Source organism: Silene latifolia, chromosome 2 (assembly GCF_048544455.1).
Source record: "Silene latifolia isolate original U9 population chromosome 2, ASM4854445v1, whole genome shotgun sequence".
Lineage (NCBI taxonomy): Eukaryota > Viridiplantae > Streptophyta > Magnoliopsida > Caryophyllales > Caryophyllaceae > Silene > Silene latifolia.
The window spans coordinates 187,742,689-187,766,717 of NC_133527.1; the positions used below are offsets into that span (position 1 = coordinate 187,742,689).

At 38.7% G+C, this 24,029-nt stretch overlaps 2 protein-coding genes across 4 annotated transcripts; both read left to right on the plus strand.

Annotated features, from left to right (window-relative positions):
* The first annotated feature begins 883 nt into the window (after positions 1-883).
* Positions 884-13,355, plus strand: LOC141643874 (ABC transporter B family member 26, chloroplastic-like). 2 transcript variants are annotated; one of them, XM_074453209.1, is made up of 18 exons: positions 884-1,360; positions 5,055-5,182; positions 5,471-5,513; positions 5,621-5,665; positions 5,751-5,873; positions 5,999-6,102; positions 6,621-6,675; positions 6,791-6,861; positions 6,961-7,063; positions 7,358-7,568; positions 7,648-7,721; positions 10,183-10,239; positions 10,356-10,430; positions 11,350-11,424; positions 11,490-11,771; positions 12,291-12,349; positions 12,423-12,483; positions 12,767-13,355. In XM_074453209.1, exons 1-18 carry the CDS (start codon positions 920-922, stop codon positions 12,839-12,841), a joined length of 2,082 nt encoding a protein of 693 aa, XP_074309310.1. In that variant the 5' UTR covers positions 884-919; the 3' UTR covers positions 12,842-13,355. The 2 variants fall into 2 exon arrangements, with proteins under 2 accessions (XP_074309310.1, XP_074309311.1); XM_074453210.1 differs by lacking the exon at positions 12,291-12,349 and having other exon boundaries at positions 12,767-12,888.
* A 5,373-nt stretch (positions 13,356-18,728) lies between these two features.
* On the plus strand, positions 18,729-22,504 carry LOC141643875 (serine/threonine-protein kinase D6PKL1-like). 2 transcript variants are annotated; one of them, XM_074453212.1, is made up of 3 exons: positions 18,729-19,056; positions 19,604-20,573; positions 21,525-22,504. In XM_074453212.1, exons 2-3 carry the CDS (start codon positions 19,618-19,620, stop codon positions 22,324-22,326), a joined length of 1,758 nt encoding a protein of 585 aa, XP_074309313.1. In that variant the 5' UTR covers positions 18,729-19,056; positions 19,604-19,617; the 3' UTR covers positions 22,327-22,504. The 2 variants fall into 2 exon arrangements, with proteins under 2 accessions (XP_074309313.1, XP_074309314.1); XM_074453213.1 differs by having other exon boundaries at positions 18,989-19,142.
* Positions 22,505-24,029: the final 1,525 nt, after the last annotated feature.

A 24,029-nucleotide genomic window follows, 5' to 3' on the forward strand; every position in this document is an offset into this window, starting at 1 on the left:
CCCCTCGGCGGATGAAATTTTCGAAGTTTTTAGTTAAATTTCCGAATTTTTTTCGAATGTACCTTATAAAATTAGTCGTTCGACCCCCCCCCCTAAGTTCAAATTCTGGCTCCGCCACTGGCTCTAAGTGACAGCCCGTAAAAAAAAAAAAAATCTTGTAAATAAGGATACACCTAAGAAAGGAAAAAAACACAATGTACTATAAAAAAAAGGCCAATAGAAAAGGAAAATCCGTCTTGAGATAGGCTTTGGACAAACACGTGACTTTTTTGTTGTCCTTGATGGCAGGTGGATACCGCATCACTTCCGTGTAGGGAGTCGAACCCGGGACCTCTCAATTCGTTGCCATTTTGCAACGCTTTACCGCGTTCCACTACACTCAAACCACTTTGGTGCACGAGACTTCTTGTGGCAGCCTACCATGTAACAAAATGAAACGTGATGTGTTTGTTCTGAACTTAATTAGTTTTCAAAAACTCGAGCACATGCGGACCCTAGTCTATAAATAATATTTTTTTTTGCTCCTCAGGAGTATCCTCTACCAATAGTTGGGGCAATATCTTTCGGGGTACTGAAGGCAATTTAATGGGTTGACCCCTTATAAGGTTGCTTTTTTCATTCGCAAGAGTCAAGAATCGAACCTTTGACCACTCACATCAGTCAAATAATATTAAAAATGCATGTTGATGAGCTAGCCCCAATAAATGAAGAAAGTCAGACACGACTTTATAGGTGTCTGATACATTTTGGTACGTGTCTGACGAGTATTGTGCCCGATATAAATACAGTGGTTAGAAGGAGTGTCCGTGTTACCTAGGTGTAAAATAAGCAGATGGATAAACGGTCTATATTCATGTACTGAATGTATAAAGCAAGTTAAGCAACGGAAGAAGATTCATAATCTTCGTCACTCCTCCAAATGACGTTGCTTTCATTTCTGCAATTCCCGCCAATTAAACCTAACTTTCTGCACTTCCATTCCCCCAATTCCCGCCAATTAAACCACAATTCCACCATTACCATCAAACCCTATTTCTTCAATTCATCTAATCTTCCTCCCAAATTTCCCAATTCCTCTATCAAATCCAATTCCCCAATTTCAATTCCACATAATTCCCCGAACCTACATTCCAATTTCCCCCAATTCCCAAACCCTAACTTCTTTACCTTTCTCCGATCAATTCTTCCCGGTGGTACTTGGTGGAATTTGCGCCATTCCCAACCCCTTACTCCCCCGTCACCGATTCCACCATCGTCGACTCCGATAACAGTATTTTATGCACTACGCCGGATTTGGGGGTTTATTGCTCATGACAAGTTGGTTGTTTTTTCGGCTTTCGCTTCGCTTACTATAGCTGCTGTGAGCATCTCTCTTTCTTTTCGTTTATCTTTTTCTACATTATAATTATTGAGATTTTCTATGTTCTGTAATATATAATACTATTTTAATTGTTCTTTAATTAACAGTACCGTAATTCGGGTTAGTAGATGGCTAATAAGATTATGAGTCATATTATGGATAATGCTGTGATATGTGAGAGGAAAATTAGAGGAGCTAGAATTTTATTTCCTTTGTCCCCATCATTTGTTTACCTTTGATTAAAATAACGTCCCAAAGAACAAAAATAATAAATAAATGATTGAGACGGAGGGAGTATTTTCATAGTTCATGTGAGACGATATATAAGATTCGGTTTTTTCCCATGGTACCCTCGAACTTTGGCAGATTACACATGGTACCCCTCCTTTTAACTTTCTACATATGGTACCCTTGTATTTACGTTTTTCTTTCCGAGAATGCCCCTAGTCAAACTTCCGTCATCACTCCGTTAGTTTTTTTACTAATGACCTTTTTTTAATTCACTAATTATACATTATACATAAATCACAAACCCACTTCTTTTGTCTCTTTTGTTATGCTGCAAACTTCATCAACAATTTCCATACTTCAATCTAATAGCCATTTAATCCACCATGAAAGCCCATGTTATCACCTCCAATTTCAGTTCTCATATAACAAAACACCATTGCCATATTCTTCGTCTGAAAACCGGACATCGGAATCGAGTCAACAAGCAACCAACTTTTCACCATCGTCACTACCATTCAACCACCACCAGCTGCTCCTCCGTTCCCGTCTCCATCCAACGCGGCCTCGAAATCATGCCACCAAGACTCAAGCCCATCAACAAGTACCAGTGATAAGATTATAGAGGAGAGATTGCATAAGGGAGAATTGTATTATTGATTGTATCCCTCATTGAATACATGGACACGATATATATAATAAACCATATTAATCTAAACCCTAGACGGTAGCCGTCATAACTTAACCCTAATGATAGTCGGCCTTAATGGGCCTAGTATCCTAATACCCTCCCGCAATCGTAAAGGCATAGTACAAACTTTACGATTGGAGAAATACAAGCAAGATAATAATTAAAATAAAAACATGGATTTTCAAATCTTAACGAATCTTCTTTATGAAAAACTTCTCATCGTCGCAAGGCAGTAGATATTGCGTATAGGACTCGCCAGACACTTCTTTTTTGGGTGCGTATAGGACTCGCCAGACAATTTCTTGCGTAACTCGCCAGTCTTTTTGGGTGCGTAACTCGCCAGTTTTTCAGTGCGTAACTCGCCAGTTTTTTTCAGTGCGTAACTCGCCAGTTTTTTTCAGTGCGTAACTCGCCAGTTTTTTCAGTGCTACCTTGGTCAGAATTGATGATTTTCGAAAGAGAAGAATTACGATTTTTTTTTTCTTATTTTTAAGTTTGGACAATTTATTCGGGATAAAAAATGGAAAATTAACAAAAGACGAACACAGACACAACATAATCACCTCATCATCACAGCCCTTAAATAAGTACGTACGGATGAGATGAGATGAAAATAAATCATCTAAATGGACGAATATGTCTCTGCGCATACAATTGTAGCCTTAGTTTAAAGGATCAGCACTTCGGCAATTATATTTTGAGTTTTTTTTTTTTTTTTTTTTTCTTATTAAATCCCGCCGGAGGGCACCGTAATTCATTAGTCCCTCCGGCAGGGCGGCGGAAGATCGTTTTTAGGCCTCAAGAGCGTGAGGCTCTGATACCATGATAAGATTATAGAGGAGAGATTGCATAAGGGAGAATTGTATTATTGATTGTATCCCTCATTGAATACATGGACACGATATATATAATAAACCATATTAATCTAAACCCTAGACGGTAGCCGTCATAACTTAACCCTAATGATAGTCGGCCTTAATGGGCCTAGTATCCTAATAACCAGCAATCAACAACTTCGCCACCACCGCATCACTATCAATCACCATTACCGTCAATTACCAACCACCTCCTTCTAATTCCAGATCCCGACCACCATCAACGACCAATTCAACCATTCACCTCAATTCATCACCTGCTCCCCGCACCCCCGTCTACAACAATGAGCAGCCCAGAAATGAACCCAGATCGAGTCGCCATGACTCGATTGCGGCATCGAAACCCAAGTTGAATTAGCAGTCGATGCTTTTAAGGAAGGAGGAAGAAGAAATCAAGAAGGAAATCATATCTGAAAAATCGTGCGGTGGATTAAATAAGGAATGTCGGCCGCAGTCGGTGATGGGGTACGTGAGTGGTGGCGATATTCAGAGGGTTGTGCGGTGGTGAAGGTTGTGCGGTGGTGGATGTGTGGTGGCGTCGGCGTGGTGGTCGTCGAAGGCATGACAAGTTGTGGGAGCTATGAAGATTATGATTGTGATTGGTATAGTGGTGGGTGAAAGAGGAGGATGTTTGGGGTGATTATGAAGATGATGATGATAAGGGTGGTCTGGGGATTTAGTTATTAAAATTAGTTAATTGTATAAATTAAGGAGTTATGTATTATTAGTGTGTTAAATAACCAAAAAAAAGGGTCATTAGTCAAAAAACTAACGGAGTGATGACGGAAGTTTGGCTAGGGGCATTCTGGGAAAGAAAAACGTAAATACAGGGGTACCATATGTAGAAAGTTAAAAGGAGGGGTACCATGTGTAATCTGCCAAAGTTCGAGGGTACCATGGGAAAAAACCGTATAAGATTTTAATACTGGATACATTTTGATTATTGAGAATAAAAGACAAGCTGAGAATCAGACATCGGGGTGTGTTTGGATTGCGGGATTTGAAAGGAAAAGAAAGGGAGGGGGAGTAGGGGATTTAAAATCCCTTGTTTGGATAGCAAATGAGGGTGAAGGGAAATGGAGGGGGAGAGATTTGGAGGGATCCAATTTCCCTCCTTCAAGCCTAATCAAAATCTCTCCACAATAGGCAAGATTTGGAAGGAAATTGTATCCAAACACCCACACTCCATTCCCCCTCCCCTTCCCTTCTCTCCCTTTCCCTTCCCTCCTTCCCCCTCCCCTCCCTTTCCCTCCATTTTTACTATCCAAACACACCCCTAAGGCCTTGTTTGGATAGGAAAAAGGGAGGGAAAGGGAGGGGAGGGGGAAGGAGGGAAGGGAAGGGGAGGGGAGGGAGAATGGAGGAGATGATTTTCCCTCCAAATCTTGCCTATGTTGGTGGGGAAATCATTTGCCTAGTAGGAGGGAAATCATTTGCCTAGTAGGAGGGAAATGGAGGGATTCATTTTCCCTCCCCTCCAAATCCTTCAACCTTTATTTTGCTAACCAAACAATGGATTTCTCATCCTTCCAATTCCCTCTCCTCCCTTTTCCTCCAAATCCCTCAATCCAAACACACCCTAAATGTTAACACGCGTTTCTCCATTGAGTCGTAATCATTACATTTGCACATGGTACAATTTTAAGATGATGGAAAGTAGGAAAATTAGAAATGGTATGTTTTGTTTTTATTTTATGGCAACTGCATGAGTGTATAGTAGAACCCAATTGCATTTGTAAGGGTGTTTTCGTCTTTTCAAAGTGTATAGTAGAACCCAATTTTGTTGTTGAATTATTTTGAGTTGACGGAAATAGTAATGCCTTGAATCCAAAATGACTGAAATGTACATTTGAATGTGGTTTGAATATACCGTAATCCTGCTTTTGAATTTCTATTGCAGATTGCTGAAATATCGATACCAAGTTTACTGGCAGTGTGTATATTTTCTGCACAGAATGGTGAAAATTTAGTATTCTATCGGAGTTCACAGCTCTTAGTTATGTTGTGCCTCACATCAGGAGTTTGCAGGTGACTCATTATCTCCGTTAATATCTATGTATCATCAAATGATACACATGTGTGTAGATTTTTTATGCTCCATATGAATTAAATTGAATTAATCCTGTTTTCACGAGATCTTAAAGCTGCTTTTAAAATATCCAGCCAAAAGTATGTAATTTGTTTTGCTAAAAATAGTCTGCTTTCTGCCATGGATCTAAAAAAAGGTGTAAGTCAACGTCGTCGGTTAAGGTAGTTGTTCGTGCAAGCTTGTTTTACTTTTTGCTAATTTGTCCGAATGTTCCATATGTGCACCAGTGGTATACGAGGTTATTGCTTTGGAATCGCAAATATGATCCTTGTAAGTTCTTTCTCTATGAGGATCCTTTGATGCAAGAGACTATGTTACTGTTTGCTTTCTAGTTTCTACTCTCTGATTTCGACTATCGCATGGTGATTTGTTCTCAGGTAAAACGTTTAAGAGAATCCCTGTATTCAGTTATTCTCTATCAGGTTGGTGTTATTTAACTAATGATGAGTTTGCTATGAGGCTTATCATTTCGATATGATACTCTATATTAAGGTTATTTTAATGTAGGATGTGTCCTTTTTCGACACAGAAGCAGTGGGAACTTTGAGCAGCAGGCTAGGTTCAGATTGTCAACGACTTTCTCGTGTGATTGGAAATGATCTGCACCTTATTTTTCGCAATATTCTCCAGGTTGATTTTGATTTCATTCTTGTGTTACTTTTCCCTTTTTTTTTTCCTTTTTTTTTTCGGTGTTACGGTTGCTTTGGATAACTATCACACTTGTGTGCTACGTGGTACGCATTTTTGCCTTGCAGGGCGGTGGTGCCTTGTTAAACTTACTCATGCTATCGCAGCCCCTGGCTCTGTCAGCATTAGGAATATGCTTCATCCTGTCTGCTATTTTTCTTGTCTATGGGCCGTAAGGTTCCTTACTTGGTATTTTGTATGCTGGGCCTGATATTTTTTAGAGGTCTAAGATTGATGTAATGTACTAAAAGTAGTCTATTACAGTACAATTTAAGTGTAGTGGCTTGTTTTGGCTTATGTAGTCCGTTGTCTTTTATGTTTGCTGTTAAAAGAGTCAGGGTGAGGTTTGGTTAGGTTTCATGTTCATCTTGTACAGTTCAGGTGTCAAATATATATAGTTCTATAAAAAAGTGAATTTTGGGATCTAATGCTCTTTCTGTACACTTTCAAAAGACTAGAAATCATATAATAACCATATAATTTGAAGTTGTTAGTTGCTCCTTCAGGTTGCTAGGATGCTTACGAGCTTTAAAGATAACATCAGCTCCCTGTCGTAAACTTCCTCAAAACAACAGATGCTATGCATTGAATTTGTCGAATATGTGTTATTGTCTTGAGACTTGGTGGCATCTCTCCTATACAATATACCGACTTATGGCTTGTATCAAGATTCTGTTTTTTTTTGTACAGGTATCAGAAGAAAGTAGCAAAAGTCACTCAGGAGTTGGAGGCATGTGCAAATGAAGTGAGAATCAAAACTTTTGATTAATGATAAGTCTTTCATATGCTCATTACTTCGTTTGTATTTATTTATTTTCTTATCATGGCCACTTGTTTTTGTTTTCAATTTTTTGGCTTAGGCTTCTCGTGAAACTTATTCGTTGTTGAATACCGTACGAGTCTGTGGAACAGAGACGGATGAATTTAGAAGGCAATCTTCACAATCTCTTCTATTGCTTAGTTTCAGTAGCCACTCCATTGTTGTATATGCATCTCTGGCTCACTACGTGATTCATTTATGATGTGTTAGATACCAGCATTGGCTGAATAAGTTGATGTTTGTGAACATTCGGGAGAGTGCAGCCTATGGATTATGGAACCTCAGTTTCTCTACCTTGTACCGTTCCACTCAGGTCTGATTTTAGCTTATAATTAACCTTGTACCTCAACTTTCCAGGTCTTCTTTTTAAATTCAATAGCTACGGCTGTATTCTCTTCTCCATATTCATATCTTTTTCCCTTTTTGTTATTTTATTATGAACATAGTTAAGGTTTCATAAACAAATTTTGATTTAATTTGTCTAAGACTGAATATCGTAGAAACTGGTCATCAGTTATCTACCAAACAGTGTTACTGTGTTAGTAATTTAACAAAGTAAATATTATTTGATGCATTATCTCAATCCAATATTTTGATGGCTAAGCAGATTATAGCAGTGATATTTGGGGGCTTGTCTGTGGTTGCCGGTCAGTTATCATCTGAACAGCTCACAAAGTACATACTATATTGTGAGTGGTTGATATATGCCACTTGGCGGCTGGCAGATAGCTGTTCTTCCTTGCTCCAGTCTGTTGGAGCAAGTGAGAAGCTGTTCCAGTTGATGGATCTGCGGCCTAGCGGGCAATTCTCATGCAAAGGTTAGAGCTATATCAAATCATCTTTCGTGAATGTTTCATATATGGAAGCACAATTTACTGCCTCTTCCTATTATGGTAGGGTTTGAAGTACAACAACTACGTGGGGATATTGAGTTTGTGAGAGTCTCATTTCGCTATCCAACTAGGACACAGGTACCTTTAATGTGCCTAAACTGGCATATTGTACTTCTCACATTCTGAAGATTTATCTCAGTTTCTATTACTCCAATGTTCCTAAATGCACAGGAACTCCCTAGTTGTTTTCATAACAATAACATTCAGTAAAAAATAAGGAAAAGCTTGCATATGAAGATCCTATGGTAGGATGAGGTGAAGCTTAAGGGTTGGCGGTGAACTTTCCTTTTAGGGATTCGAAGTTAAAAGCTTGCCTTGTCCTACCATGGAATCATCTTACGTAAAACTTGTGAAAACTATGGTATTGCAAATTTTATAACCGAGTGTACTCTTTGTTATTAGTAGGCTTTTACTCTTTGAATTTATTTGCGGCATTGGTGAACCATATAGGAATCCCTCTATGTAAAGTGGATGAAAAAAGACTGGGATCTTAGTTTTCAGCATCTCCCACAGTTTTTGTGATACATGGCCTCCTTTTAAGGACATGACTGTTGTTTGCTAATGGACATAATAGGAGTTCTGGAATTTGTTTGCTAACAACTTGTATGGATGGAGTTTTGGGAGGGTAGGGAGGGATGAGGAGGGGAGGGGATGGGTGATGGAGCTGTAGGGTTTGTTTGGATACGATTTGAGGGAAAGAAGATGGAGGAGGGCAGGGAGAACAAATTTGTGTTTTCCTTCAAAATATTATTTATGTTGAAAGGATTTTAGTTGACTTGGAGGGACGTGTTAGGTCTTGGTATCAGAGCGCGAGTTAGGTCTTGTTCAAACATTATGATCTTCATATCCTTATGTCTATTTATCTGGAGTCTTAAGTGACTTGGTGACGAGTCTTATGCTCTTATGTGTTTAACTTGTTTTCTGTGCTTTAGAAGTGAGTTAGCTTCTCTATTTTGTTTTGGATCAATGTAGCCAATTTTACTTCTATTTGATCGAATCAATACAACTTAGAAGTTAGAAAATTGCAAAGTTGTGTAAATTTATAATAGTGTTGTTAGTTAGGATTTTTAATTGTCCCCGGGTATTGTCAGAAATGAATTATGGACCTTTTGATTGGAAATCGTTTTGAAACTATATTTGACCTGAATCGTAAAGTTGTTCTTCAATCTTCATGTGTCGCATGTTACATCAAATTTGTGTTGTTGAGTTTATGTTGGTGATCCATTGTGAACCAATATTGGAATTAGTCGAACTAAGAGACCCCGGTTTGGTTTAATCGGGCCACTTCTGTGTGGGAGAGATAATATAACCTGAGAAGTGTGTATTCTATTGTGGATTGAGTGATCTCTTGATTAACTTGTGGTTAATGGGTTTGAAAGAACTGAGGCAGTGGATTCTTGTTAGGTGGAGTCGTTTGTCAATTTTGGTATCAAAAGATGGTACTATACATGGTTGAGAGTGATAGAGCACGATATGAGATTTCTGGGGCTTGAGGAGAGTATGGTGACGGAGAGGGCACAATGGAGGGAAAGGATACATGTGGATTTTTAGTATTTGATGTTTTTTTTGACATATTTAGTGTTTTTATTTAATTTTAAAAAAAAATTAAGTTATTTGTTCTTCTCTCCTTTATTACACTTTTTTTACCAACCACTTTCTTATATATTTTACTTGGTTTACTTTTAAGGCATTCCGGATCCTTAATTCTATTTCGGTTTTCAAAATCGTTTTAATCTTTTCTCTCGATTTAAATTTTAAGTTTTTATAAAAGAAATCCGGAATTCGATTTTAAAACCTGTAAGTTTACCTTGACTTTGTATTACATTTTCGCTCTCCCTTTTGTTTTTCATTTTTCCCTTTTCTATTCGCATTTTGAGGTGTGCGTTCACCCATGGACGGTTCTAAAGGATGATTCATGTCAGCCGACCCAAATCATTTTGGGATTAAGGCTCTGTTGTTGTTGTTGTTGTTGTTGTTGTTGTTGTTGTTGTTGTTGTTGTTGTTGTTGTTGTTGTTGTTGTTGTTGTTGTTGTTGTTGTTGTTGTTGTTGTTGTTGTTGTTGTTGTTGTTGTTGTTGCTTTTGTCCTATGCTACATGGCCAATTGTTGTTTTTGACTTACCATTATCCATTTCATAGGATGGACCAAGTGATTGAAAAAGGTGGTTGATTTTGTACGCATAAGGTCAAACATGTCTTATCGTAAGAGTTATGTTTGGGATGCTAGTTAATGGTGTTTGGGAAGTTAGGAAGATACACCTCTCTAAATGCTTTCAATCTAACTTACCAGCCTAACGAAGGAAATTGCCCCCTCACTTTTTATTCCTTCCCTCGACCTCCAAATCGCCTCATCTAAACAAGGTCGAAGTCTCTGGTAGTGCACACAATCAGATTCGTTCATTTTATATTGATACGAAGGAAGGTTTTATATTGATACCAAGGAAATGCAAATTCATGATTTTCTTTATTTTTTTTCCAAAACTGGTAACTTGATGGTTTACAGAAGCTGGCCTTTTGTTCTGATTCTTCTGTTTTTTGCAGGCTCTGGTTGTTGACAGTGTGAGCATGCATTTAAGGGCTAATGAAGTAATCGCAATTGTGAGTTTGTATTACAATTCTCTCCCTATTTTGCTTTCTATTTATAGATTGCTTTCTAAGGTTTTGCTGCCTTCTCTCTCTCTCTCTCTACTCTTTTTTTTTTTTTTTTTTTTAAGGTTGGTCCGAGTGGCTCCGGAAAGAGTACATTGGCAAAGCTTTTGCTCCGTTTATATGAACCGGCAGACGGTGAGGTAAAGATAAGTTTTACAAATACTTAAAGATAGTTCTTCTGATCTTTGCTGAAAAATTACTTAAATGTACCCTTAATTTCTAAAGCTCTATAACTGGTCATAAGGACATTGCGGATAACTGATTAGTAATTACGAGTATATCTCTCCCTCTAACTTTCTGAATTGTCCCATTTTCCAATTTGTCTGATTTAGAGAATTTCCTTTTATATTTTGAGCATATTTTTTGTTGGTAAAGGAACTACTCTCGCCGATTCTTAGGAATTACCCCATTTTCTTTATGCACAAAAATTAAGGTAGGTGAATACTTGTGTGTGGATGGTGGGTCTCATCATCTTACCATTGAAGTTTAGCCACACAATGCAAGCTCAAAATGAAATATGGATCAATTCTAAGAATTTGACCAAGGTAAAAATGCGGAGCATTTCCTAAGAGTACTTTAGTGGGAAACTCATTCGCATTTCTTCATAATTGTGCCTAACTAAATGGGGCATTTCAGGAAGGTGCAGTTGTAACTTGAATGTCATCCAAAAGTAGCAACCATAGCCTCTTGTCTCTGGCCATAGCGTTAGCATGGTCAAAGACATGGAACAAGCCAGCAAAAAGTTTACACCATTAGAAGGGAGGGGGTGCTAATAGTAGGGGAGTCGGGTATGTATACACGTGTTGAAATGATCCTGGCTCAAATTTTGAGATAAAGGGAGGGGATTTTTGTCCTAAAATGAGTATGCAGTCCACATTGGTACATGAACACATCTACACGTGTATAGCCACAAAATTGTAGAGTCTAACTAACATATCATAACGAATTAGGCTACCCTCATTCGGAGTAGATATGATTCTTTTGTGCAAAACATAATAGAGCCATTGTTGTGTCCTAAATATTCACTATTGGAGTTTTATTAGTGTCTCTCCACCGCAGATATTGGTTGATGGTTACCACTTGAAAGATGTGGATGTCAAATGGATTAGACGCAAAATTGGCTACGTTGGACAGGTTAGCCGAGCATTGGAACCGAAACATCTTATAGTCCTTCATTTGACCATTGCAACTATGTACAGGAACCTCGTCTCTTTCGTATGGATGTCAAATCAAACATTACTTATGGTTGCCATGGAGACATCACCTGTGAAGATGTGGAATGGGCTGCCAAGTTAGCTCATGCTCACAACTTTATTTTATCTCTACCCAAAGGTTATGACACACTTATTGATGATGATGTGCTAAGTGGAGGGCAGAAGCAGCGCATTGCCATAGCTCGAGCAATTCTAAGAAATCCCACCATTCTTATCCTCGACGAACCTACGAGTGCCCTAGATACTGAAAGTGAACAATATATCATTGTAAGTCCATCTTTTATTGATCCATTACTAGCTACAAATAGCATAGCATTTTGGTCAATGATATATGATCGAGAATTGATAGAGTATCTAAAGTTCTGAGGGATGTTATGTCATATTGTCATCTAATCATTTTAGCTTGAATTACCCCTTGAATTTGAGTGCCCAGTCTTTGTGGATTCCGACAGTTGTATGCTATGTTACTTTGATCATCCTTCATATCTCTTCATGTGTCCATGTTTGATGCTGGACACTTCGACATGAATGTGACATTTGGACCTCAGTTAAACCAAAAACATGAAAATTGAACACTTGAACTCTAGTTTAAGTAATATGTAGCTTCTACCCGACTTGTATGATTGTATCCCTGAGTCGTCATGGTCATGAGAATTCTACCTGATTTAGCTCTCAACTATTACAATGGGGTAAGGATCTGGGATCATTTTACAAACAAGAATTATTACTACAATGCTTTATTAGGCTTGACATTGAGTTATTGACATGTCATTGTGTCACTTATAGGAGGTTCTTAATTCACTAAGATTGCAATTCAGAAAAACTATCATCATCATAACACACAGGTAAATGTTAGAACGTCTTGTCGATTTTCAATGCAAGTTTTAGTTGTATGTCTGATGTAACGTCTTTCTGCAGGTTATCTACAGTTGCAACAGCTGATAGAATCTTCGTGATGGATGATGGAAAGATTGTTGAGGTCCGTCTTACTCTCTTAGAAATACAGTACAACCTAGCCGCCTAGTCAACCTAGACGACAAACAAAATTTTCATAGCATTGTTTTCACCTTGATGTCTTAATGTTTTAGGCTTTTAGCTAACTCATGACTTAACTATGGTGAACTGATAACTGAGTTATTTCCAGTTGGATGACCAAAGAGGTGTTGCCTACAAAATTCTGTCTTAATAACAAATACGAAGTATTTTTATCTATCTGTTTAAATAGATGTATTCTTTTGGTTTGTGTGAATCACTTCTTGCAGACGGGCAGCCATAAGGAGCTCCTTCAAAAACAGGGTCTCTACGCACGCCTTGAGGGATTGCAAGGACATGTCTGATATCTGTACTTAAAAAGAGGGCATGTTCAATGAGGGTGGAATCAGGACATTGTCATCAGTTCTGTCGCCCCTTGTGCTCAGATGGTCGGACCTCCCAATCTGGCTTGACCGAAGCTTACCCAAGGGCTTGCGTCTTGTTATGCAATGAGCCATGGCAGTTCAAAATATCATCGTACTTGGACTGTGTCCGTGTCAGGTTCGTGTTCGGCTACACTAGTCTGGTGGCCTACTGGCCTGCAGCCAAAGATCCATCCTGTCTTCGACAATCGCAGTAAATATAATGTGGAGCATTCCTTGTGTCCTTGTACTAGTAAATATGAAGAAGTTTGTATAATTGTATTTACCTGTTAGTCTCTCACTTGATGCTCAAAAACACCGTTTCGTAATTCTTACTCTATTATGTATAGAAAAACACCGTTTAGGCAGCAACCATTTTTTTTTGGACAACCTGTACTGTAATTTACATTGAAGAGGTTATATTTAAGTTGCAAGTTACTCTTTAACATTTATACTCTATCCATAATTCCACTTCAATCAATAAGATCCATTTTACAAGTTTCCTTATAAAATGGCATGAACCTTCTTGAGTGAAACGAAACTTGGATTAACAACCGGAAGATGGACATATCTGTCTTAAACAATAAATGGATTTTAGATGGACGAGGCAAAAACTAGAATGTTTGCGAAATGACAAATTCTTACCCCTCATTTAACTATATGGGATAGTATTTAACTTGTTTACACTTAAAAAGGATAAGACTGTCAGGTAGACTAACCGGAAGTTTGGAACCTTAGTTCAATTCAGTACCGCTGAGCTCCATTTTGTACCTATTTAATGACTTTTAGTTACTCTATTATACTAAATAATCTCACAATAATTTATTGTAAGACGGTTCTAAAAACACGTATTCCCCAATTTGAAAGAACAAGAAACCAAGAAAGTAGTTTTTTTTTTTTTTTGGTGAAATGTGAATTTCATTAATCTCAAAAATAGTCAATCATACCATTTACACCAAGCTAGTATCATACGAACTTTCCAAAAATAAAGCCTATACTATTATGCACAAGTAAGAGCTATAAACTTATATTACGCATTCTATTCCAGTCCTTATCACCTTTCGTCAATGAACCTTGGAAGCAACTCTGAATTCTGCGTTTAACATCCTCTCGAATTTGTATAATCAGCATAGCAGGAGTAGGTACAACATTCTCCAATCTGCAAACATTTCTGCACCGCCAAATTCCATAAAAAAGTCCAACAACAGCAGCACAACTCACTTTCCTAACATACAACGATAAAGATCTGTGCCTCAGCAAGCTTTCAGGATTAATCAGGAGACTTGGAGCCAAACCCAACCAACAAGAGAGGAGATGAAAACATTGTTGAGTAAAAGGACAAAACTGGAACAAGTGCTGGTGATCCTCAGCAGCTTGTCCACAGATGAAACAATCAGAAGGTACAACCATTCCCCATTTCCTTAACCTGTCCAACGTGAGCAACCGTTCATGCTGCACTAACCACACTGTGAAATTCCATTTGGGAACATTATAACGATTCCAAACAACAGTAAACCAGGGAACTTTAGTTCCTGCATTGCTTTGTAACCATTTGTAACCCTCAGCTATAGTATAATCCTTAGCATCACCTTGCCATAACCCATTAATATACCCATTCTGAAACATAGACTTAATTTGACAAACCTTCCTCCAAGCCCAGGAGCTGTAGTTGGTAGGTTCATATTGAAACCAAGGAGTACCTTTTAGATAAATGTGATCCACCCATTTAATCCAAAGATGGTCCTGCTTACTTGCAATCCACCACACTAATTTACCAATGGCTGCATAATTCCAGAGTTTGCTATCAGTCAATCCCAATCCTCCTTGCTTTTTGTCCATACATAACACATTCCAGGAAACCAAAGGAGATTTAGAATAAGTATCAGTACCTTCCCAAAGAAACGTCCTACAAAGGGCTTGAATTCTATCCATAATGCCAGCAGGAAGTACAAAAATTTGGGACCAATAGTTGTGAATAGTTGAGAGCACAGACTTGACCAAGATCAATCTACCAGAATAAGAAATTTTCCTGCTATTCCAACCTCGAATTCTGGCAATCATTCTATCCACTAAAATGTTACAGTCAATCTTAGTAAGCCGCTTATGAGAGATCTTAACCCCAAGATACTTGAAAGGAAGTTGCCCACTCTTAAAACCTGTGCCCTGGAGTACCCTTTGGATAACAGTCTGATGGATACCATTGCAATAGAAGTCAGACTTCTCAGAATTAATAGACAGACCAGAAGCAGCAGAGAATCTTTTGAAAGTTTCCATAATGATGAATATGGATTGGATATCACCCTTGCAAAAGAGCAATAGGTCATCTGCAAACATCAGATGAGACAACTTCATTTGTTTGCAAAGAGGGTGGAAGTGGAAACCAGGCAAGGAAGTAACAACATTCAAGAGTCTGCTAAGGTACTCCATACAAAGGGTAAAGAGTAAAGGGGAAATGGGATCCCCTTGCCTCAAACCCCTCTTGCCAGGGAAGAAACCATGCAGGAAGCCATTTAGGGCAATAGAAAAAGAAGTAGTGCTGACACAGGCCATAATAAGCTTGATAAAATGAGGAGGAAAATTTAAGAAAGTCAGCAGTTGTTCAATGAAAGCCCATTCAATAGAATCATACGCTTTCCTAAGGTCAATCTTCATAAGGCATCTAGGAGAAATGCTCTTCCTAGTGTATAACCTAACCAAATCCTGACTGATCAAAATGTTACCAAGTATACTCCTGCCCTTGACAAAAGCACACTGGGCAGGGTTAATCAGTCTAGGAAGAAGGTCACCCAATCTAGCACAAAGGAGCTTAGAGATCAGTTTATACACAGTATTACAGCATGCAATAGGCCTGAACTCTCTAACACTCACAGGATTGTCCACCTTAGGGAGTAGAACCAGAGTAGTACAATTTACTTGCTTAAGAAGAGCACCATTCTCAAAAAAATTCTTAACTGCTTCACAGAGGTCCCCTTTAGCAATATCCCAGCTGGCCTTAAAGAAACCACTAGTATATCCATCCGGGCCTGGACTTTTGTCCTCAGGGATAGAGAATAAGGTAGCCCTAATCTCTTGTTCGGTAGGTATCCTACATAAAGCATCCCATTCAGACTCATACACAAGTGGTCCTTGTCTGATAACATGCTCAAGGACAGGGACAGTATTTCCTTTAGTACCCAGAAGCTCCTCATAATACTCAACAAAGGAATTCAACACTTCATCAGGATCCTTACAAAGTTTACCATTTTTATCCTCAATTTGCAAGACCTTATTATGAACATGTCGCTGCCTAATAACTTGATGGAACATAGCTGAGTTAGTATCACCATCCTTAACCCAATCACTCTTAGCCTTTTGCCTCAGGAAGTCCTCTCTAGCAGCAGCCAACATGTAGTAAGATTGCCTCAGCTCCCTTTCCTTATCCATAAGAACATTGTTAGATTGATCTTGTTGCAGAGATAACTGACAGTCCACAAGGAGTTTGTAAGCAACATCAGCATTTCTTTCAATGTCAGAGAACAAGCCTCTATTCAAACTTTTGAGCTCAGATTTCAGCAGCTTCAATTTTTTCACAATTCTGAACATAGCAGTACCATTGAAAGCAGTATTCCATCCATTCAAAACAATACTCTGAAAATCTGGCACCTTAGTCCACATGTTAAAAAACTTGAAAGGTTTCCTGTTCCCTTGACATACCCCCCCCACTAGAGACAAGGCAAGGGCAATGATCAAAGGAGCCCTCAGGCTGAAAATGAGCAAACCAGTCAGGCCACCTATTTACCCAATCAACATTAACCAAGACCCTATCAATCCTACTAAAAATCCTGGTCTCACTAGGCTGCTTTAGACCTGGCAAAACGGGTCACTCGGGTCGGGTTCGGGTTGGGTCAGTTTGGGTCGGGTCATTTCGGATCTGTCACATATTTTGGGTCTGGTTGGGTCGGGTCGGGTCAATTTCGGGTGACCTATTGTCGGGTCATTTCGGGTCGGGTCATTTTCGGGTATGGGTCATTTTGAGGCGGGTTGCTTTTGAGTTAATGGCTAAGCACTTAAGTTAGTATTATTTTGATTAAGAAATACTATTTTGCAAATTTAACTATTTATTAGGGACTATTGTAACCAATGAAACTTTATTTTGACATATATAATATTAATATGACTTAGTACTAATCGCTTCGGGTCATTTTGGGTCACTTCAAGTCATTTGGGACCGGGTCAATTATGAGTCGGGTCTTTTCAGGTTGGGTCACCTCGGGTCGGGTCAACATTGGGTCAGACAATGTTCGGGTCGGGTCTGGGTCGGGTCGGGTCAATTCGGGTTTCGGGTCGTATTCGTGTTAAGCAAGTTCGGGTCATTTTCAGGTCTCGGGTCAGCCTTTTCGGGTCGGGTCATTCGGATCTGACCCATTTTGCCAGGTCTAGGCTGCTTGTTGTTCCAAGTAAAGAATGCCCCAGTACTCTTAATATCCTGAAGGTCACAAAGAGCCACAGTACTCTGAAAAGGTAACATCTCCTCATCCTTCACAATTTTCCCAATTCTCTCATTAGCAAACATAACATTATTAAAATCTCCTAGCACCACCCAAGGTCCACAACCAGAAAACCTGATGAGAGCATTCCAGAGTGGCACCCTATCCTCTAGTTTATTGAAAGCATAAACAAAAGTAGCAAAAAACTGAGAACCATCCAGCTTATTAGTAACAGAGACATGAATGTATTGAGCATCCATATCAATGAGCATAACATCCAACTTATTATGTTTCCAAAGAATCCAAACCCTACCACCTGAATGACAAGCAGTATTGGTGATGTAACTCCAATTCTGACAAACGTTACCAGCAACTTTATTTAGAGACTCAGGTTTAACCTTAGTCTCAAGGAGCCCAAATAGTTCCACACCAGATTGATGCAGAAACCATTTTATATCTTTTTGTTTGGTCACACTATTTAGGCCCCTAACATTCCACATTCCAAAATTAATCATTGGAAGAGCAGGGATCCCCTTCCCCTCCTCCTTTATCAACCAATTCAGTAATCACAGGTCCTCCTTGACCACTAGCCTTGGCCATTTCAGCATTGTAATTCACTGTAAAACCAGATGTTGGGTCACCAATCACTCTGGATTCATGCCTAGTCATACGTGTAATAACCCTAGCAGGAGTAAATATAGACCCAGGGCATTGCTGTGCAGGAGTCACCGTAGGAGTGACAACTATCCCAGCCATACTCCCAGCATTAGGGACCCCAGGTAAAGGAGGAAACTCCTTTGGATCAACAGTCACCCCTCCTACAGGCTGTTTAGGCCTCCAAACTTGCCTCTGAGGCTGATGTTTATATGGCCTGTTAGCACCAATAACCTTCTTACGACAAGCATTAGTGAGATGACCAATTCCCTTACACTGCTGACAGGTAATGGGCAGCCAATCATACTCAATTGCCACTCTAGTCTCACATCCAAGTTCATCTTCAAACATAATCTGCTTGGGGAAATGTTGATCAATTTCTACCTCAACCATTATACGTGCAAAACCAAGCAAGGATTTATCAAGAGTAGCCTCATCAATACGAATGAAACGACCAACAAGACCAGCAAGTTTCTCTAAGCATCCTGCTCCCCAGAATTTAAGATCTAAGCCCACAAGCTTAATCCAAATGGGAACCTTCTTAACAGAGATTTTAGAAATTCGAACAGCAGGATCCCATGGTTTAATCACAAGCGGCTTTCCATCAAAAATAAACATCCCATTTTGCAGAACAAGTTTATGATGCTCAGCTTTGTTAAATCGTAGTTAAAAGTAGTTAAAAGTATAAAACTTGCACAAATGAAAAGAGTAAACAAGTAGCAAACAATCAAAAGCTTTCTTAATTCTTTCCTAAATGATGCTTACAAGCATTAAAAAAACAACAAAAAATACAGCTTTTTAAATTCAATCTTGTTTAAAAATCACAATTTGTTTCTCAAACACATTGAATAACGACGAAACATTACAACTCACAATCTCTCCCTTATGATCTAATCTCGATATTATTAAACTAAAAAGCTTAATAAATAATAAAGTTTTCTCACTTTTCAAAGTTTGAGCTCTCACTTTCACTCCCTAACCCACATGATTTTGTGTCCTTTTTTTCTAATTCCAATTCAACCCATTTTTTATAATCAGGTTTTTTCAATACCCTTTTAAGGATTTTGTATAAAGATTTGTTCTTGATTTGTTAATTTTGTGTCTTAATTACATTGTTAATTAAGGTAATTTTAATTATACATTGTTATTGCTTTGATTCTACTGCTTCTTTTTTATGCTTTAATGAATGAATTGTTTTGTAGGGAATGCTTGCTTCATTGTATGATTAATGTGTAGGGAATGCTTCAATAATGCTATGTTTTTTTGTTGCTTTTTATTTCAATTATTTGCTGTTCATGTGGGAATGAATGGTGTAAAGTTTGTGCATAAATTCTTGTTTAAGACGACAATATTATCCGTTTTAGTTGTAAAACGGATCCAAACAGGTATTATATGATAAGCATAGTTGTCTTATTAAAACGGATATTGTCGTCTTAGGCAAGACTATTTGTGTTATGTTGTCACTTTATTTTTCTTTATTATAATTGGGTTTCTGGAATTGATTCTTGCTGATTTGAATCAAGTTTCTTGAATGTAAAATTGGTAAAGAATCAAAATTTGTGAACTGGGTTTTGTTTTGTGACAGGTAATCCAGCATTAATGGATTCTCTTGGTGATGGGATTACTTCTATGATGAAACCTCATTTAGTTGACAACAGTCTTGCCTCTTCCTCTAGTAAGGCACGGCCAAAACCCGGAAACTGTAAACTGTCTGATGGTAATCATCAGAATGTGGGTTTGAAAGGGAAATCAGTAGAGGTGGCCCTAAGTAGTGATGTAGGAAATAGTTCTGGGTTTGAGTCAACTGGTTCTATTAAGCATGTTGTTGTCAAGTCTGAGACCTATGATTCGAGCAGCTCGGTGGGTATTACTGATATAGGTTTACGTCAAGGCGGAGCTGAGGGACTTGTAAATAGCTGTCCTAGCCCTCAAAACAGTTATTACTCTGCTAGCCAATTTACGGAAGCCAAAGAGAGTTTTACCATAACCGAGGCAAGTGAGGGTCACAGCAGTATTGAGAAACCAGGTGAGACTGAGAGTGGTGAGGTTCGTCAGTCTAGCGATTTGTTGGAAAGTAGGAAAGTGAGTAGTACTTATAGAGGAAGTACTGGGAGTGATGTTAGTGACGAAAGCAGCTCGAGTAGTTTGAGCAGTACCATGTATAAGCCTCACAAGGGCAATGATGTGAGATGGGTTGCAATTGGGAAAGCTGTGTCGCATTATGGCGCGTTGCAGTTGAATCACTTCAGGCTTTTGAAGCAGTTGGGATGTGGAGATATTGGTAAGGTGTATCTAGCTGAACTGGTTGGAACCAAGACTCATTTTGCTATGAAGGTCATGAATAAAGGAGCCTTAGAGAGCAGAAAGAAGCTTCTGAGGGCCCAAACTGAAAGAGAGATTCTTGGGTCACTGGATCATCCTTTCCTACCTACTTTGTACACGCATTTTGAAACCGATAATCATTCTTGTTTGGTGATGGAGTTCTGTCCTGGAGGGGATCTTCACTCACTTAGGCAGAGACGGCCGCAAAAATGCTTCCCTGAGCATGCTGCTAGGTAAGATATTTTCCTGACTTTTATACTTCATCCAATCTATATTGTCCCTCATTTAACTTTGTTGGTCAATGATGTCAACTTTTGCGAATATTTTCTCACAGTATACAATCCTTGAAAGTTGAAATGTATTAGAAAGAAGGTTGAGTTTACGCTGTAGTTGTTTCCGTAAACTGTCGTGGCAAAATTTGCAGTGTTTCTCTACCTACTATATCTTGGAAATAGGATCCACTATTATTTCTTTCATATTTGTAGTCTTTATGCATGTAAAAGAAAGAAGGTCATTTGGACCAGTGAGGCGGTGACTTAATCTTGTTCGCGTACTCAAAGGGGAGGGGAGGTGCCTATTGGCTGAATTTATTAACTAAAGCTCGTTTAAGTTTTGTGCTGTACAAGATCTAGTATTTCAAAATGGACAAACGTAGTTGTCAATGACTCAATAGTCTTTCCATCATTTTGGCTATGCCATGAGCCAGGTTATGCCCACAACCCACAAAGGCCACAATACCAATTTCTTAGTCTAAACTTCTTTGTGATATGCACAATATACGATTCTCAAATTGTACAGAACTGAAGCATGATATAAGGCCACCTGAACTCAAAAGGTACTACAGTTTAGCAATATATTGTTGTGAAGGATGATGCTCCCTCGTAAAGTAAGAGCAGCCTCGCTTTTTTCATTCTGTTTTAGATTAGGCGCAGCAATGTTGGAGGAAAGTTGTTGGCTCAATCGAGTATCTGGCTTTCTGCTTCTCATTGTTGTTGATAAAAAGGTTTGATATGACGATTTTGTTGTTGTCCATTATAAATGTTTTATGTTGATGTCAAACATGTAGACTGACCCAACAATTTCCTATTTTGCTGTTGTCCATGGTAAATGTTTTATGTTTGACATGTTGGTGACATAAACAACTCTTATCTGCAATTGGTCTAATGTTGGCTGTTATTCAACAGGTTTTATGTTGCCGAAATTCTGCTCGCCTTGGAGTACCTTCATATGCTTGGAATAATATACAGAGATCTAAAGCCAGAGAATGTTTTAGTGAGAGAGGATGGACATATAATGCTTTCTGATTTTGACCTTTCTCTAAGATGTGCTGTTTGCCCAACACTTGTGAAATCGTCAAAGTCTAGCAGTGATTCCAAAACCTCTGCCTTGTGTGTCGAGCCTGCCTGTATGATACAGCCTGCTTGTTTCGCACCACTATTCTTATCAAACAAGTCTAAGAAAGCAAAGAAACCAAAGCCAAAGCCTAAGGCAAAGCCTGAAGTGTATAATACTCTCCCGGAGCTCCTTGCAGAGCCCACAAATGCCCGGTCAATGTCATTTGTGGGGACCCACGAGTACTTGGCTCCGGAAATCATCAAAGGAGAAGGGCATGGGAGTGCAGTAGATTGGTGGACCTTGGGTATTTTCATCTACGAATTACTCTTTGGGAAAACCCCTTTCAAAGGACAGGGTAACCGAGCTACTCTTTTCAATGTTGTGGGCCAACCCCTAAGATTTCCCGAGTCACCATCTATAAGCTTTGCTGCCAGAGACTTAATCAGAGGCTTGCTTGTGAAAGAGCCACAGCATCGCCTCGCTTACAGACGTGGAGCCACTGAAATTAAGCAGCATCCCTTCTTCCAGACCATTAATTGGGCACTTATCCGCTGTGCGACTCCACCAGAGGTTCCTCGACCCACGCCAACTCCAGGCCCACCCACTGAGGTGAAGCCACCAGGTAACTTCATCGAGGTTGATTTTTTCTGATTCATTACAATTAGTCGATTAAAGTGTGTAATCATTGGTGTTTGTTTGTACTAGGGTTATCATATTGTGTCACTGACTCATGTGACTTGTATTCTTTTATATGGAAATGTTTGTACAAGACATGAACAAGTGTAGAAACTTCCAAGTGATTTGAATAGAAAAATGAAATCATTGTACATTCATGTCATTATATTATACTATATATTTTCATATAATTGTTAGACTCCATTATTATTCTGATGTCTTGCAGTATGAAGACATTCATCCAATCTTATCTGAGCTCTTCTGAATGATATGACTTGTCGTGTCTTTGGCCGCAATATTCTTCTGAGCTTTACATGAAATTTGTTTAACTGTAACTTGTTTTATAGCATTATTATCTTATGAAGAACCCAACACAACTGGCAGTAGCCGGATCCAGAAAATTTGTTTGCGATGCTCTGGTGTAGATGATTACTCCCTTGTCCCCTGTCAATAGTTTACATCTTTCGTTTTAGTTTGTCCTTGTTGATCGTTGTGTTTCGCATGGTGTATAGTTGCATATTAGTTAGTATCATGCCCTAATTCTTGAAGATTATGTAAAATTGGAAGAACTGTATACTTGTTTAGAATATACAGAATTCATATTCTGAAATTCTCTTCTCTTTTGTGTGATTCTGTGAGCAATGGCGTGGATACCCCATCACAGCGTATAGACGGGGATATCCTTTTATAGCTATAGACGGGCCAAATATCCACCCACTTTAAGCAAAACGGGCCAAATGTCGCTACTTTTTAACGCCAAATGTCACCGGTACCATTTGCATGTGATAAACTACCGTTTTGCTTAAAGTGGTGGATATTTGACCTCTCTATAACTATAGATGGGTATCCCCCGTCTATAATGAGAATTTGCAATACCCCATAGGGCCATAATCATCTAGCTCAAGCTTCGTCGGGCTAGCTGCAAGTCTACAACAGCCCATCCTCGTTACCATCTCGCACCATAAACTCGTAGACAGTTTTAAATCTCGGTTTCAGTTGCAGTATTAGTAGTATTGGTTGATATGGCTAAGTACGATCAATATCGCCTTATAACATGGTTATGTGGTCACCACAAATAATACTATACAACTAGTTGTATAATAAGCATTGTACAACCCTATACATTAATCCGGGCTTATATGTAATTTTTCATTACATATAAGCATTGTCACAGGCAAAACCTTTATAAATCAGTCGTGTTACTCGTACATCGAAATCGAGTCAATATTTAAAACTATGTTCGTAGGCGAGTTTGTCACCGTCTAGTTCTTTCAGTAACCTATTCCGAATAAGTGTCCCATTTGGACAATGGCACGAAAATTAAGAAATATAGTTAAAATAATGAAAATTATTGTATAGGGGTAAAAATATAAGAGTTAAATAATGAAAAGTATTGAATATGATGGGTTATGAACTTATGGGTGGTTGGGGTGGTAAATAAAGAAAATAGTCAAGGGTAAGAAAGTAAAAAACCATGTCCAAATATGGTAAATGGGACAATTATATGAATAGATGGAAATGACAAATGGGACGGTTATTCAGAATAGGAACGAGTAGAAATTTTCTTTGAGTTGATTACCTGCATAATGCGATCAATTTTCATTGTTAAATCTGCCTCGTTACAATTTTGATTAAATTTTGTGCTGTCAATCTTACGAGTATTATTATCTACATCAATA